Source organism: Lytechinus pictus, chromosome 11, assembly GCF_037042905.1.
Source record: "Lytechinus pictus isolate F3 Inbred chromosome 11, Lp3.0, whole genome shotgun sequence".
NCBI lineage: Eukaryota > Metazoa > Echinodermata > Echinoidea > Temnopleuroida > Toxopneustidae > Lytechinus > Lytechinus pictus.
In genome coordinates, this window is record NC_087255.1 from 5468963 (window position 1) to 5484467 (window position 15505).

The following is a 15505-nucleotide window of genomic DNA, read 5'->3' on the forward strand; positions in this document are numbered from 1 at the left end:
GTCTTGCTTGACTGATCTCAGTCAATAAAGAAGATTGATTAGAATTGAAATATAATGACTCCGAGCTCACAACAAACTATTCAGACAGAACATTACTTTGCTTTTATATGTTAGTCGCGAACACCTATTCCGGGCACCGAGTACTGTAAGTACACACGGCATTTTATTGATATTTCACACAATATTGACTTCCGTTGAAGGACTAGTTTAAGGATAGAAATGAATATTTGTACGGTATTGCATAGTTGGAATTAGATATCCATTTTTGTATTGTTTCATAATGATTGGACCTCTCTACACATCTTTAAACAAGCGGTACAAAATACTCAACTCCGTGAATAACGGTGGTTGTTTTTACCCGGGTGTTTTTACTTGCACGCTGTAAACAATCTTTTATCGGATGATATGTAATGCACTCACACGTATTGCGAGGTTATGTACTAGCATTAGTATAGTATAGTAACATTACATCCACTACTGTGGACGTAATGTTCATACATTTGCACACTGCACTTCACCAGCGCGACAATGCACCAGACGGTGGCTTGTACTGTTTCCGGAAAGTTTAAACCCATGCCTCTGATCGGCCGAAAAGGGAATTGCCTGTCCTGTCGGTTTATATTGAAGAACGAGTCTCACTGGAATGTATTGGATGAAAGTGAGTGTTGTTGTAAATTACTTTGATTTTCGGTTTTGAGTGAATTATAGACAGCGCATTCCGGAGTGAAACTGTCTAAAAATATCCCGGGGGCCACATCCATTGACGCGAGTGGATACCATGCGCGACCATGGGGTCCCGAAAAGCACCCTTAAAGGTCAAGTCCATCCCAGAAAAATGTTGATTTGAATAAATAGAGGAAAATCAAACTAGCAAAACGCTGAAAATTTCATCAAAATCGGATGTAAAATAAGAAAGTTATGACACTTAAAAGTTTTGCTTATTTTCAACAAAACAGTGATATGCACAACTCAAATGAGAAAGTTAATGATGTCCCTCACTCACTATTTCTTTTGTTTTTTTATTGTTTGAATTATACAATATTTAATTATTATAGATTTGACAATGAGGACCAACTTGACTGAATCATATAGTATTAAACAATGCTCATTCCACATGTTCAGGGAGGAATTAATCGTTGTTTGACTTGACAAGGAGGAGAAAAATAGAATATTCCCTATTTCATGTAATAAAATACAAAAGAAATAGTGAGTGGATGACGTCATCAGTCTCCTCATTTGCATACCCACCAGGATGTGCATATAACTATTTTGTGAAATTAAGCAAAACTTTAAAATGTCATAACTTTCTTATTTTACATCCGATTTTGATGAAATTTTCAGTGTTATGTTTGTTGGATTTTTCTCTTTTTATTCAAATAAACTTTTTGTTGGGGTGGACTTGTCCTTTAACAAGTATTTTCCATATTCTGAAAATGCATCCCTTAACGTTGGCGTGAGAAACCCTACCCTTAACAAGTATTGGAAACAAAACGATACCCTTGGCAGGTATTCCCTGAATTGAACCTCTAAACAAGTACAGCGATATATTAATTGTTATATGTCTTGGACGTCGGTTTCACCTTTGCCTAGATGTACATCATTGGGTTTAGTACGGCCCAACTTCCTCACCTCGCACAAATCGGACTTTAAACATGTTAAACACGTAGTGTTGACTGTTGGGACAAAAAGTACATCCTTTATACATGTATAACATTTTAGTCTTTTTACCCTCGCTAATTTGACCCTAAACACGTAGCTTTCCTAGCGAACTATAGATACCATTATATTAGTGTTTTTTGACACCCTTATTATGTTACGTACGTAACGTGCCCTATCTTGAAAAAGACATCCTTGGTCGCGCATGGTATCCACTCGTCAATGTAAGCCTAGTGCGCCCCCCCCCCCCGGGAAAAATATACACTGTTCACTCCAGAAGGAGATATATGCACCCCACTCTTGGTCCATCGTCTCACTTTGTGAGGTGTGTGATTCGGGACCAGATTAGCTCCAAAAAGTTTCGGGGAAAAGAGCGGGAATTTACAAGATGTTCAACAAATTTATGATGTTAAAATCAAATGCAAGTCAATTTCCTAATGTTAATTGTGTCACTGACCATGTCAGCTTTAAAAAAAATTATCAAGTCCACTCGATCGATATAATTTCTTGCTATCTCGTCAGTACAGAGGAATGTATTCATTTCAAACGAGTCGATGGATCTCAAATGCCGCAAAATCTATACAAAATAATCTTGGCTATATCATTGAACTTAATTTGATTTTAACTGCATTAATCGAGAGGACTTTAACTATTTGATCTATTGGCCCTATCAAATATAATAATCACACCATAAATGACTAGCATGACTATAGAGTGGCCCATGATCGCCATCACATACCGTCAACGTTTACACAGTTAGACCCAAAGGCGGCGGAAGCCAAAAAATTTAGGGGGGACCAGCAAAAATTTTGACAAGCAAAAAAAAAAAAAAGGTTAGTTATCAACCTGAATTTTAGGGGGGGGGCCAACAAAATTTTTTGACAAGCAAAAAAAAAAAAAAAAAGGTTATCAACCAAAATTTTAGGGGGGGATCGTCCCCCCACCTCAAATTTAGGGGGGACAGGTCCCCCCCGTCCCCCCGCTTCCGCCGCCTATGCATAGACCTGTTTCTAAATAAGATATTCGATCTTTGACGATATATGACATTTGTTATGGGGTAATGAAAACACACGAGTTAAAAATATATGTTTGCTTGGGAAGCATGCTCAGACAGTCTTGTTATTACACTACAAAACTCCGGTGTTGATTTAACACCAGCCCGGAATCTATATATGTCCACACCGGAGAAGTGTTAAACAACACCAGTTTTGTTTTGTTCTAACACCAGAAAGGTGTTTATACACCACCAATTAGTATTCTAACAGCATCGGTTTGATTCCAAACTGGTGTTGTTTCAATACTTCTCTGGTGTGGACAAAAGTAGATTCCGGGCTGGTGTTAAATCAACACCGGGGTTTTTGCAGTGTAGAAATATTGCCGACAAAATATGGAGTATTTCAATATACTGTGTATTCAAGCAAATTCAGAGAAACTATTTATGTCAATCGAAAATAATTTGGAGTTGTAATCCTGGAAAATTGAGAACAAAAATCACTTAAAGAAAAAAATACCCTAGTTACTCATTTGTTGTTTAATTCTTTTCGAGGGACCGTGATCCTGTTTTGCATTTAAAACAAAGTGTGCACTTGTCTGGTAAACTTTATATTTTGAAAAATATATATATAATTATTTAGGGGATAAAAACATTATTAGCACAAATGTGGCACAATATGTTGGTCACTCTCTTTAAAAGAGAGCTCGATTTGGTAAAATATCTGGAAAGAAATGGTTCTACTTTTGACAAATTTCGCTGAATTAAACTTCTAATTTTGGTCTGAACTATCGAAGTCAAAGCTGCTTGGGATTAAATTGGCAAACTCACCACATTTCTTTTAAAAGTAAAATACAAAAATTATTTATCATTTATTTGCAACTGACACTATTACATACCTTTTGGGGTTAAATTCCGTACATTTTTTATGAAATTGTTATAAATATGGAAAATGGTTATATACGTTATAGAGACATTGTGACTGGTAGAAAAAAGTGAAATGGACGAAACCATTCTTCATTTTATATACTGCTTCATATATTACTATATTGTTTTCTCTTTACCAACCAATTTCCCTGTCATCACTTCCTACCCCCCCCCCTCAATATTTCTCTCTCACTTACCCCCCCCCCTCTCTCTCTCTCTCTCCCTCTCTCTCTTCCTTAATATGTCTCTTCAGTTTTTCGCATCATCATTTATTTCTTGACCTCATGGCGACAACCAACAACATTCCTGATTTAGAATTTGAACCGGACGTTCTATCCAGTGAAGTCCTTCGACATCGGCCTGTGTACGAAGGCATGACCTTCCCGCCAGCAGTAAGGATCGAGGCCCTCAAAGAACTCAAAACTTTCCAGATTCGACCAGATGATATCTTCATCGTTACTTTTCCAAAGAGTGGTAACTATTTTCGTGTTCTTGTCCTTTTCTGGTTTAGGTTTGAAAAAAGTTGATTTGAGTAAAAGAAGAAAAATCCAAAAAGGATAACACTGAAAATTTCATCAAAATCGGACTGGATAAGAATAGATAAGAAATTAATAAATGAGTAAACGATTAAACAAATGATTTTATAAATGAATGAATGAATAAATGATTTTATCAAGAAATGAATGAGAATAAATGAATGTATGATGAAATGAATACATGAATAAATAAACAAAGAAATTTATGAATAAATAAGAATAAATAAATAAAGGAAAACTTCTTAGAAATGAAAAATGAGCATGATGATTATAGGCATCCATTAATCACTGATTTGAATACAATGTTGATATGTTAAGGTACCCACTGGGTGAGTGAGATCGTCAGTCTCCTGTTAGCTGATGGAGACTTGGAGAGGGTCAATAGACGCACAACTCTCGCTCATCTCGAGTTCGCTCTCATTGATGACGTAGGCAAAGATGGCGCCAGGTACTGTTACATGTACAAGGTAAATAATAATGCACCTGGACCTGTTGCATCCCTCGTTGCATGAACGTTATTACTATGATTATACTATGGTAACTTTGCCATCCGATGGTAACTACCATGGTAACAATGCTCATCAGCCAATCCCGGCAGCCAATCAAAATCAAGGATTTCAGGATAATATTACTTTTATGCAATGGGGCGCGAGATGAGGACATCAACACGGGGGGGCAGGAGCGAGTGCTCCTAATGTGCCTACGATTTTTCAAATATTAAAAAAGGAAAAGGAGATCTAAAAGAAAGAAAGAAAGAAAGAAAGACAAAAAGAAAGAAAGAAAGAAGGAAGGAAGGAAGGAAGGAAGGAAGAAAGAAAGAAAGAAAGAAAGAAAGAAAGAAAGAAAGAAAGAAAGAAAGAAAGAAAGAAAGAAAGAAAGAAAGAAAGAAAGAAAGAAAGAAAGAAAGAAAGAAAGAAAGAAAGAAAGAAAGAAAGAAAGAAAGAAAGAAAGAAAGAAAGAAAGAAAGAAAGAAAGAAAGAAAGAAAGAAAGAAAAAAGAAAGAAAGAAAGAAGGAAGGAAGGAAGGAAGGAAGGAAGGAAGGAAAGAAAGAAAGAAAGAAAAAAGAAAAAAAAAAGAGTACACTGCCAAAACTCCGGTGGTGATTTACCACCAGCCCAGAATCTATATATGTCCACACAAGAGAAGTGTTGAAACAACACCAGTTTGGAATCAAACCGAAGCTGTTTTAATACTAGTTGGTGTTGTATAAACACCTATCTGATTTTAGACCAAAACCTAAAACTGCAAACTTCTCTGGTGTGGACTTCACAGGCGGATCCGGGGGGAGGGCAAAGCCGGCCCGTGCCCCCCCCCCTTGAGAGGCACAATTAAAATTTTGTCATGTAAAAAAAACCCGTTAAAACAGAACTTTAGAAATATAATCATCATTTTTTACTGAAAATATTTGAATTATTGTCAAGTTCAGACATCAACCAACGAAGAGTCTATCATTTTGATCGGGACTATACAGTGCGTATCAAAAAAAGTTTACACTTTGAAAAAATCCTGTAAAATTATACATTTGTAATATCCTGAACACTTTTCCACATTTTAACATTGGTACAGGTCCATTTAATCAAATGACGATATAACTGTCGGAAAATATGTCCGCTTGAGTGAGCACCACTTACTTTTGAAAAGTTAGTGAAAAATGATTTGCGCAGAACTTTGAAATAGTTATGCGAATTAAAAGTAGACCTTAATCATGAAGAACACGTAGAGTTTAGCTATTAAAATTGATTTGAAGATATATTTTACCTTTTTTTTACTTGTTTCCTTGCCCAAAACACTTCGAAGAGAGCATTTCACCCCACCCCTCTCCCCCACACACCGAGGCCATCGTGACGATATTTGCTTTACACTGAGCTGTGATTTACATGGAATGGCTTAAGCTTGATTTTCATTTTGTTAATCATTGCCAAGCTTGGGAAAAGTGTGGAGAAACAAGTATTAAATGAAAAATGAAATGTAAACCCACTTTCAATGATAAAAACTGAGTGAAATAATGTTGGAGATGTCTGATTTAAACTTTTGTTCAGATTCAGTTATGTCCTCAGATCCAGCTGGCACAAAAAGGGTAAAGGTTGTGCTTACTAAGTGCTGAAATTTCGATTTGGGTGGCAAAATTGTTACAAAATGCTTGAATGTATCTGTCTTATTTCAACTGACTAAAAGTGCAAGGGAAATGTATGAGAAATGTTTCGCAGGGTAAGTTTGATTTCGCCGTTTCCCCTTAACACAGCGTGAAAACGAGCATTTCTGCGCAAACAGATTTCTGCGAGCTTTACAAAAATGGACAGTGCTCACTCAAGTGTAACATTCTGACAAAACTTTTACTTTCATTGGATAGATGAGACCCAAACCCAAGATTATATGTGAAAAAAATACCCACATGTTGTATACTCTTTAATTCCCAGGGCTTTTTCAAAGTGTAAACTTTTTTTGATGCGCACTGTATTGCATTATGTTATAATCTAAAACAAATTTATTGATAATTCATTTTTATTCAATTTTATTCTCTTCCTGGTGAAGATGTTGCAGAATGCCGATTCCCCACGTGTCATTACGAGTCATCTACCATATAGATTCCTTCCTGAACAGTTGGATGAGAAAAAACCAAAGGTTTGTTGTTTGTTTGTTCTGTTTTTTTTAATCATCGTGATATTATTGAAATATTTCGGATACAGGATAATATTCTGGTCAATTATAAGGGTTCCATGAACATGGGCTCTGGCGACGATTGCTCCGATGGAAATACGAACTTATAAGCCAAACACAAACCTAACCTCAAAACAAAATAAACCTTTATCCTTAAACATTTGCATTATTCTGAACCAAAAACTGTATTGCAATCCTGTATGAGCGCCGATTGTACCAATATTATATAGAACAATTATTTGTTATATAATCATTATTTATTAAATAATAACTATTATTTATATATAATTTACATTTTATTTGTAAATAATTACTATTATATGAAATAACATTTCTAATTATTTATATATAATTCCAAAATATACTTCATTATTTGTAAATAATAATAGTTCGACATTCCATTATTCATAAATAATCATTATTTAATGTTCGAGTTTTCCATTATTTATAAATAAAGATTATTTGTTAAATAATGAAATATCTACCTCATTATTTATAAATAATGAAAAACAAAAATCATTATTTATAAATAATGAAAAACAAATAATCATTATTTATAAATAATGAAAAACAAATAATCATTATTTATAAATAATGAAAAACAAATAATGATTATTTATAAATAATGAAAAACAAATAATCATTTTTTATAAATAATGAAAAACAAATAATCATTATTTATAAATAATGAAAAACAAATAATCATTATTTATAAATAATGAAAAACAAATAATCATTATTTATAAATAATGAAAACAAATAATGATTATTTATAAATAATGGAATGTCGAACTATTATTATTTACAAATAATGAAGTATATTTTGGAATTACATATAAATAATTAGAAATGTTATTTTATATAATAGTAATTATTTACAAATAAAATGTAAATTATATATAAATAATAGTTATCATTTAATAAATAATAATTATATAACAAATAATTGTTCTATATAATATTGGTACAATCGGCGCCTCATAATCCTGACTCTAAGATATTAAGACTGGAGCAAATGTCGCAGAATTGAATGTTGTGTCACCCGTAAGGCACTATATAGTAATAAATTACAGCGCTTATAGATTCATCTATTACCCCGACCGTTAGATGTTGTCATTCCCACACACAACCTATACGCATCCTCCGCTCCAAGGGGAATGTTCCAATCACTCGCTATAGATAGGTCCATGATTATGCGCACACAATGGTAAATTGCCAATTCGTCTACTCCCATATCGTCCACTCACCACATGGTCTACTTTCATTTTGTCTAATGCCATTCCGTCCATCAACGTTTCGTCTAACAGTCATTTGGTCCAATCATCACTTCGTTTAATCACCATTTCGTCTATGACAATCTCGTCCCATAACCAGTTGGTCTAATATCCATTTCATTTTCATTCACTTTGCACAAATAAAACTTAGTCCAATTAGACCAAATTGTATATATGGACTAAATGGCTCTTGGACCAACTGGTTATTAGACGAAATGGTGAGTGGACGAATTGGCAACTAGTCCATGTGGATAGTGGACGAACTGATAGTAGACCAAAAAATAGTAGACGAGTTGACAATTGGACGAATTGGAATTAGACGAATTTAAAATGAACCCACTCAATAACACTGGAGAAAGTACAATGATATTCACATTCTGTACGCTGTAAAAATGTTTTTTAAAATTTTAAGCAAGTTGTTTATAAGCCCATAACTCTTACAAGAAATTGATCAAACTTTTTAAAAACATTTTTGCTTGAAACTTTGAACAGCGCTGGTTTTAGCACCGTGGAGAGTGTGGAATGACGCCTTGCCAAAGGAAAGCAAAATGTGGATAATTATATTCATGACGTCATTTTTGCCGTCCTCACATCCATGCAGGGACGGCGAAGGTGACCGCCCCATCACTTTGATTTTTTTTAATTAGTAGAGAAGAGGGATATGTAAAATGGGAAAAATAGGAGAAACTTCAGAAAGAAAGGAGGAGGAAGAACATTAGAAGATATACATGGGTGTTGCAACTCTCTAAGAGTCATAATTATGAATATTATAAATATGAGCTATTATTATATTGTCATAATCATGATGATCATGTGCGGATGAGAAGAATGAAAATCCAAACAGAGCACCCACGCCCCATCCACCCCTTGAGATAACCACTCTATTCAATAGATCACAGGGCCTCAATATTAATATTATATTGAAAAAAATAATAATTTGTGAAAATGAAAAAAAAAACATTTGAAGAAAAAAAAAGAATCTATCAATTTTGACAAGAATCTAGTCATTTTTATTGACAATGTATAATGCAGGATCCTTGAAATATTTCTAGTGTTATATAGAAATTTGAAAGTAATGATTGAAAGGCTTTAGATTGACAAAATGGGGGTATTTCAAGTAACGATAACAATAATAATAATAATGGTATATTTACCAAGGGTAACCACTTCAGTTCCGAAAACTGTTCTTCCATCGGGCCCTGCTATTTATTACCCCGGCTAAGCTAGGCTACCGCTACCTATTCACGTGCACGTCACGTCTTTTGAGGTATTACTTCCTGCCGGTACCCATTTACCTCACCTGGGTCGAGTGCAGCACGCTGTGGATGAATTCCTTGCTGATGGAAACTATATATGCCATAGCTGGGATTTGAACCCACGACCCTCTGTTTCAAAGTCCGGAGACTAATCTTCTGGGCCACGATCGACGCTCCACACGGGGTATAAAGTAAAAATGCAAAAAAAAAATTCTAAGACTTTATTTTAATTTTTGTTTTTAACCAACATTTTTTTTTTTTCAGATCATCTACGTCGCAAGAAATCCAAAGGACGTGTTCACATCTTGGTTTCATTTCAGAAAACGTGACCCTCGGTTTGGAAACCTACCCTGGGATGAATACTTCAATGGTGCAATATCAGGCAAATGTAAGTACACTGCAAAAACTCCGGTGTTGATTTAACACCAGCCCAGAATCGATATATGTCCACACCAGAGAAGTGTTAAACAACACCAGTTTCGTTTTGGTCTAACACCAGAAAGGTTTTTATACAACACCAATTAGTATTAAAACAGCATCGGTTTGATTCCAAACTGGTGTTGTTTCAACACTTCTCTGGTGTGGACATATATAGATTCCGGGCTGGTGTTAAATCAACACCGGAGTTTTTGCAGTGTATATGTCAACACGTGTGATATTCACTGACTGTAATGGCAAGCTGTCTTTAGCAGAGGCGGTGCTCCGGTCATGGAAAGGGGCAGGGGGTCTACACCTCTGATTTTTTTCTTTAAGAAATGAAGAGACGAGAGAAAAGCTCGATTATTTTTTGTATTCGTTTATTTAATTAAAGTAATACGAAATCGGGCGTCGTCGGAAAATAGCGGGAATCAAACTAACCAAAATCTTGTTCGCTCTAGCGCCATCTCTCGATCTATCTTAACACGCAAATTGATCGATTTTTTCAGTTTCAAAATGCAAGTTTACCCTGCGTGTTGTAGGGATTCCCCGGGAGGGATTCCTTTTCGTTATTCTTCATCTGGCTTTATCTTTTATAAAGCTGGTGCTATAGGGGGCAAGGACGGATATTTCAAGTCGTCGGTGAAAATTAGGGGAAAACTATTTTTTTTTAAAGGGGAAGAGTATCAACGAGAGAGTTATTATGTTAATGCTCTCTCTATTTATCCATGTTATTCGATTGAGAAAAAATTGAGGTCCTCTCACTGACGTACAGATGGGAGGGGGCTTAAGGGACCAATACCCCCCCCCCTCCTCTCCCATGTTTAAAGACCAAGCACAAAGGGGGGAGAAGAAAAGGAAAGAGAAAAGGGCGAAATATAATATAATTCTTGAGTGTTATGTCAAAATCTATCACAAAATGAAAAATTTTGTATTGAAAATGTCCGCTCGCTCGCTTCGCTGATTTTTTTTTCGTCCCACACACAATGGCTGGCCCCCTCAAAAAAAAGTGTGCATCACGCCTCTGGGTCCTTCTATCCCCCGTTAAAATACCCTTGCGTCGCCCTTGTCTATATACACTATAATTATATTCATTTCCTCCTGTATATCTCCATTCTTTATCTAAATTTATTTTGCTTTGTTTTATTTTGTATTGTTTTTTTAGATGTTTATGGATCATGGTTTGATCATGTCTTGGAGTACTGGAATAAGAGGGAGAAAGGAAATGTTCTTTTCGTGAAATATGAAGACATAAAAATGGTGAGCTTTCTTTTGAGAAAACATTATTTTTCAGTTCGAGGTGGAAGTTGTATCATCAAATGTGTTATTCTTGTGTTTGATACTATCATGGGCGGAAATCCCAGGGGGACAGGGGGGACACGTCCCCCTATCCAAAATAGTAGGGGAGGGACACAATATCAAATGTCCTCCTACTATTTTTGGTCTTTTATGATGGAGATAAATACATCATTCAAAATTTACATAAAACGTGTATTTTTGACGAGATGATCTTACAATTTTGGTGATAACACCCCCACCCCCTTTTTTTTTTGCTTGTCAAATTTCTTTTGGTCGAAATTTTGGGTGAAAACCTATTTTTTTTCTTTTTGCTTGTCAAATTTTCCAGCCCCTGGTCCCCCTACCTTTGGGGAGAGATTTCTGCCCTTGGATACTAAGTAGAATAAGTTCTTCTTTTTCTTCCTCCTTCTTCTTCTCATTTTTCCTTTTTTCTTCTTCTTCTTCTTTACTTCTTCTTCTTCCCTTCCTTCTCCTTCTTCTCCTTCATCATCTTCTTCTTCTCCTTCTTGTTCTTCTCCTTCTTCATCTTCTTCTTCTCCTCCTTCTCCTTCTCCTCCTCCTCCTTCTTCTTTTTCCTTTTTTCTTCTTAATTCTTCTTCTCCTTCTTCTTTTTTTCTTCTCCTCCTCCTCCTTCTTCTTCTCCTTCTTTCTCTTCTTCTCCTTCTTCTTTTCATTCTCCCTTTCCTTCTAATTTTCCTTCTCCTTCTTCTTCTTGATCATTTAATCACCCAGGACCAAAATCCAATTGAAACCAGTTGGATTTCCAACTGGTTTCAATTGGTTTCAATTGGTTTTAACTGGTTTCAATTGGTTTTAACTGGAATTTAACAATTTCCAGTTGAAACCAATTGAAACCAGTTGGGCAACTGGAAATCCTAACTGGAACCAGTTGGGTAACTGGAAATGACTTCCAATTGGAAATGATTTCTAACTGGAACCAGTTGAGTAACTGGAAATCCCAACTGGAACCAGTTGGGCAACTGGAAATCCTAACTGGAACCAGTTGGGTAACTGGAAATGACTTCCAATTGGAAATGAATTCTAACTGGAACCAGTTGAGTAACTGGAAATCCCAACTGGAACCAGTTGGGCAACTGGAAATCCTAACTGGAACCAGTTGAGTAACTGGAAATGACTTCCAATTGGAAATGATTTCTAACTGGAACCAGTTGAGTAACTGGAAATCCCAACTGGAACCAGTTGGGCAACTGGAAATCCTAACTGGAACCAGTTGGGTAACTGGAAATGACTTCCAATTGGAAATGATTTCTAACTGGAACCAGTTGAGTAACTGGAAATCCCAACTGGAACCAGTTGGGCAACTGGAAATCCTAACTGGAACCAGTTGGGTAACTGGAAATGACTTCCAATTGGAAATGATTTCTAACTGGAACCAGTTGAGTAACTGGAAATCCCAACTGGAACCAGTTGGGCAACTGGAAATCCTAACTGGAACCAGTTGGGTAACTGGAAATGACTTCCAACTGGAAATAATTTCTAACTGGAACCAGTTGGGTAACTGGAAATCTTAACTTGAACCATGTAGTTGTGTAACTGAAAATCCTAACTGGTACCAATTGGGTAACTGGAGATGACTTCTAACTGGAAAGATGGGTAACTGGAAATGAATTCTAATTGGAACCAGTTGGGTAACTGGAAATAAAACTGGAACCAGTTGGGCAACTGGAAATGATTTCCAATTGGTTTCCAATTGGAAATTTTCCAGTTACCCAACTGGATCCAATTGAAACCAGTTAATTTGCATATTATCTGCCAGTGTGCACAGATTAATGTTTTATGAGATTCATCATCATTAACAATGTATCTATTTTTCTCTTTTCAATTTCAAGTACCACACTTTTAAAGATAAGTATTTAGAATACTTTGCAGTGAAAACCATGTTCATAAATGTTATAGATTATAATTAAAACAGATTAAAGGATAATTAGTACACCACTAACTATTACCAAATTACATCAAATAAAAATACATCTATCTGAAGATCTTCCATATAAATATATACATACGAAAGTCTGTATTTTATCAATGCCCTTTACATTGGTATCAATAGACATATAACACTGCTTCTGTGTTGGCATGAGCAATAGTTAGTGCAAATGCTAATTAATTTGTAACTAATTAAGTTCATTCCAACTGGAAGTTCCAATTGGATCCAGTTGGAAACCAATTGGTTTCAACTGGTTCCAGTTGAAACCAGTTGCCTCCAATTGGTTTCAACTGGAACCAATTGAAACCAGTTGCCTCCAATTGGATTCAACTGGTTTTAATAGGGAAATTGGAACAACTGGAACCAATTGACACAAATTGCCAACTGGTTCCAGTTGCCCAATTGGTTTTAACTGGAACCAATTGGCAACTGGTTTTCAATTGGAACCAATTGGTTTTAACTGGAACCAATTGGCAACTGGTTTTCAATTGGAACCAGTTGTTCCAATTTCCCTATTGAAACCAGTTGGCCAACTGGTTTCAATTGGTTTTGCCCTAATTGGTTTTAACTGGATTTTGGTCCTGGGCAGAACGCCCGAGAGACAGTTGTTTCCGTCGCCAAACATCTCAATCTAACCCCTAGTGATGACGTCATTGATAGAGTGGTCCATAGTAGTAGTTTAGATGAAATGAAGAAGATGTATCAACGGCTCAAAACAGACAACCAAGGTCCTTTCAATAATCATTATGGGAACGCTTACGGATCCAACAGTTTCGTCAGAAAAGGTAGACCTATATATTATCTATTTCATCAATGCCGAACAAGCACGGAAAAGGTGGTGGCGGGCTTGAAAGAAATTATCATATTGTTCTGTAAAAAAGTATGTATTTGCTACAAAGCGTTAGTGTTCTAATGTCAGCAAATGTCTCAGGTCAGGTCCGTGATGCCCGAACTCTGGTTGGTTTTAATTCGTGTATTGTATTATTTTATTTTCCCTTTTTTTTATCCGTCACTCACACTGGCGGATCCAGGGGGGAGGGGCACAGCTGGCCCGTGCCCCCCCCCCTTGAGAGGCAATTACATTTTGTAATGTAAAAATGCCGTTAAAACACAAGTGTGCCCCCCCCCCCTGAAAGTGAAGACTTTTCTTTTTTGCTTGTCAACTTTTTTCGTGAACAAAATGTCCTTAATTTTGGGTTAAAAACTTTTATATTTTGCTTGTCATTTTTTCCTCGGGAAAATGTGCCCCCCCCCCTTCTTTATAAAATAATCCTGGATCCGCCCCTGGTCACTCATACCCCTCCCCTTTTTCTGTTGTTGAATTTCGAATTATTTCACGCAGTGTCAGAAAAGTTCCAGTCTCGAGAACAACTTTGATCTTACACGGTGTAAAATTACAGAAAATTGGTGTCTGGGTACGAAACCCAACAAATTCCCTGATATAAATTTTATATTCTGTAAGAAAATTTCTCTCTGAGGATAAAAAATATTCATTGATCTGCATTTATATTCCTTATTTGTTTTACTTTCTAGGAAAGGTTGGAGATTGGAAAAATCATTTCTCAGTGGCGGAAAACGAGGAATTTGACCGAGTATTCCAGGAGAAAATGAAGGACAGTGGACTAACATTTGCATTTGAATAATACGCATCAAAATAATATAACATTTATAGGTCTTTCATAATAATGATAATTATTATTAAAGAAATAGATATTTTTAATGATAAAGATAGCCCAGCTGACCCCACACTGATCATCAATTGTTCTGTTATGTCATTGTCACTTAAAAACAATAAAAGCAGCTACTATATCATTTCTAATTATGAGGTAATTTAATCACGCCTTTACAATACTTTGTGCTGGAAATTAAAGGAAAATTTTGTAACTTTAGATGAATTTATATGCGATCTATTCCACATTGCTTTGTCAATTGATTGAAAAAACCCGAACGAGACAAACTTTTTTTTTTATTATATAATATATATATATATATTTATATATATATATATATATATATATATATATATATATATATATACAAAGTTATTTACAATTAGTTATTTGCTCATTCTCCTCCAAGAACTTTTAAAATAGGTTAATCATTAATGGACTTCAATAAGAAATCAATCTATATTGATTCTGAATAATTAATTATATTCATGATTTTATTATTTTTTTTAGGAAAGTCATGTTGGAATTAAATACATTTTTTAAATCAGTCTTGGTGTTATTTTGTATTCCTGTTATTTTTGTTTGAAAATGTAAAACATACATGGCCAAACGCAGAAATTTTATCGGGGGGGGGGGGCAAGATGGATTAAAGTGACCAAGCTTATCATTAGGGCGATTTTACTTTCTAAAGTGAAATAAGATTTTTCGCAAATTTTTAGTGAATTTTGTGAATTCATAACCACCATCATCATCATCGTGCTCATCATCACCATCATCACCATCATCGTGCTCATCATCACCACCACCATCATCATCATGATGCTCATCATCAATAATCATCATGCTCATCATCAATCATCAATAATCACCACC

At 35.5% G+C, this 15505-nt stretch overlaps 1 protein-coding gene across 4 annotated transcripts; it reads left to right on the top strand.

Annotated features, from left to right (window-relative positions):
* Positions 1-83: 83 nt before the first annotated feature.
* On the top strand, positions 84-14910 carry LOC129271412 (sulfotransferase 1B1-like). Of its 4 annotated transcripts, none has more exons than XM_064106771.1 (8): positions 84-145; positions 3828-4048; positions 4429-4577; positions 6643-6732; positions 9563-9686; positions 10881-10975; positions 13552-13747; positions 14496-14910. In XM_064106771.1, exons 1-8 carry the CDS (start codon positions 108-110, stop codon positions 14603-14605), a joined length of 1023 nt encoding a protein of 340 aa, XP_063962841.1. In that variant the 5' UTR covers positions 84-107; the 3' UTR covers positions 14606-14910. The 4 variants fall into 4 exon arrangements, with proteins under 4 accessions (XP_063962841.1, XP_063962844.1, XP_063962843.1 ...); XM_064106772.1 differs by lacking the exon at positions 84-145 and adding an exon at positions 201-658; XM_064106774.1 differs by lacking the exon at positions 13552-13747.
* The last annotated feature ends 595 nt before the right edge of the window (positions 14911-15505 follow it).

Excerpts from the sequence above, each read along its gene's own strand:
- LOC129271412 (XM_064106771.1), top strand. The coding sequence starts at position 108 with ATGTTAGTCGCGAACACCTATTCCGGGCACCGAGTACT. Across the intron at positions 146-3,827 it reads TATTCCGGGCACCGAGTACT|TTTTTCGCATCATCATTTAT; the intron begins GTAAGTACACAC and ends ATGTCTCTTCAG. Across the intron at positions 9,687-10,880 it reads TGGTGCAATATCAGGCAAAT|ATGTTTATGGATCATGGTTT; the intron begins GTAAGTACACTG and ends TTGTTTTTTTAG.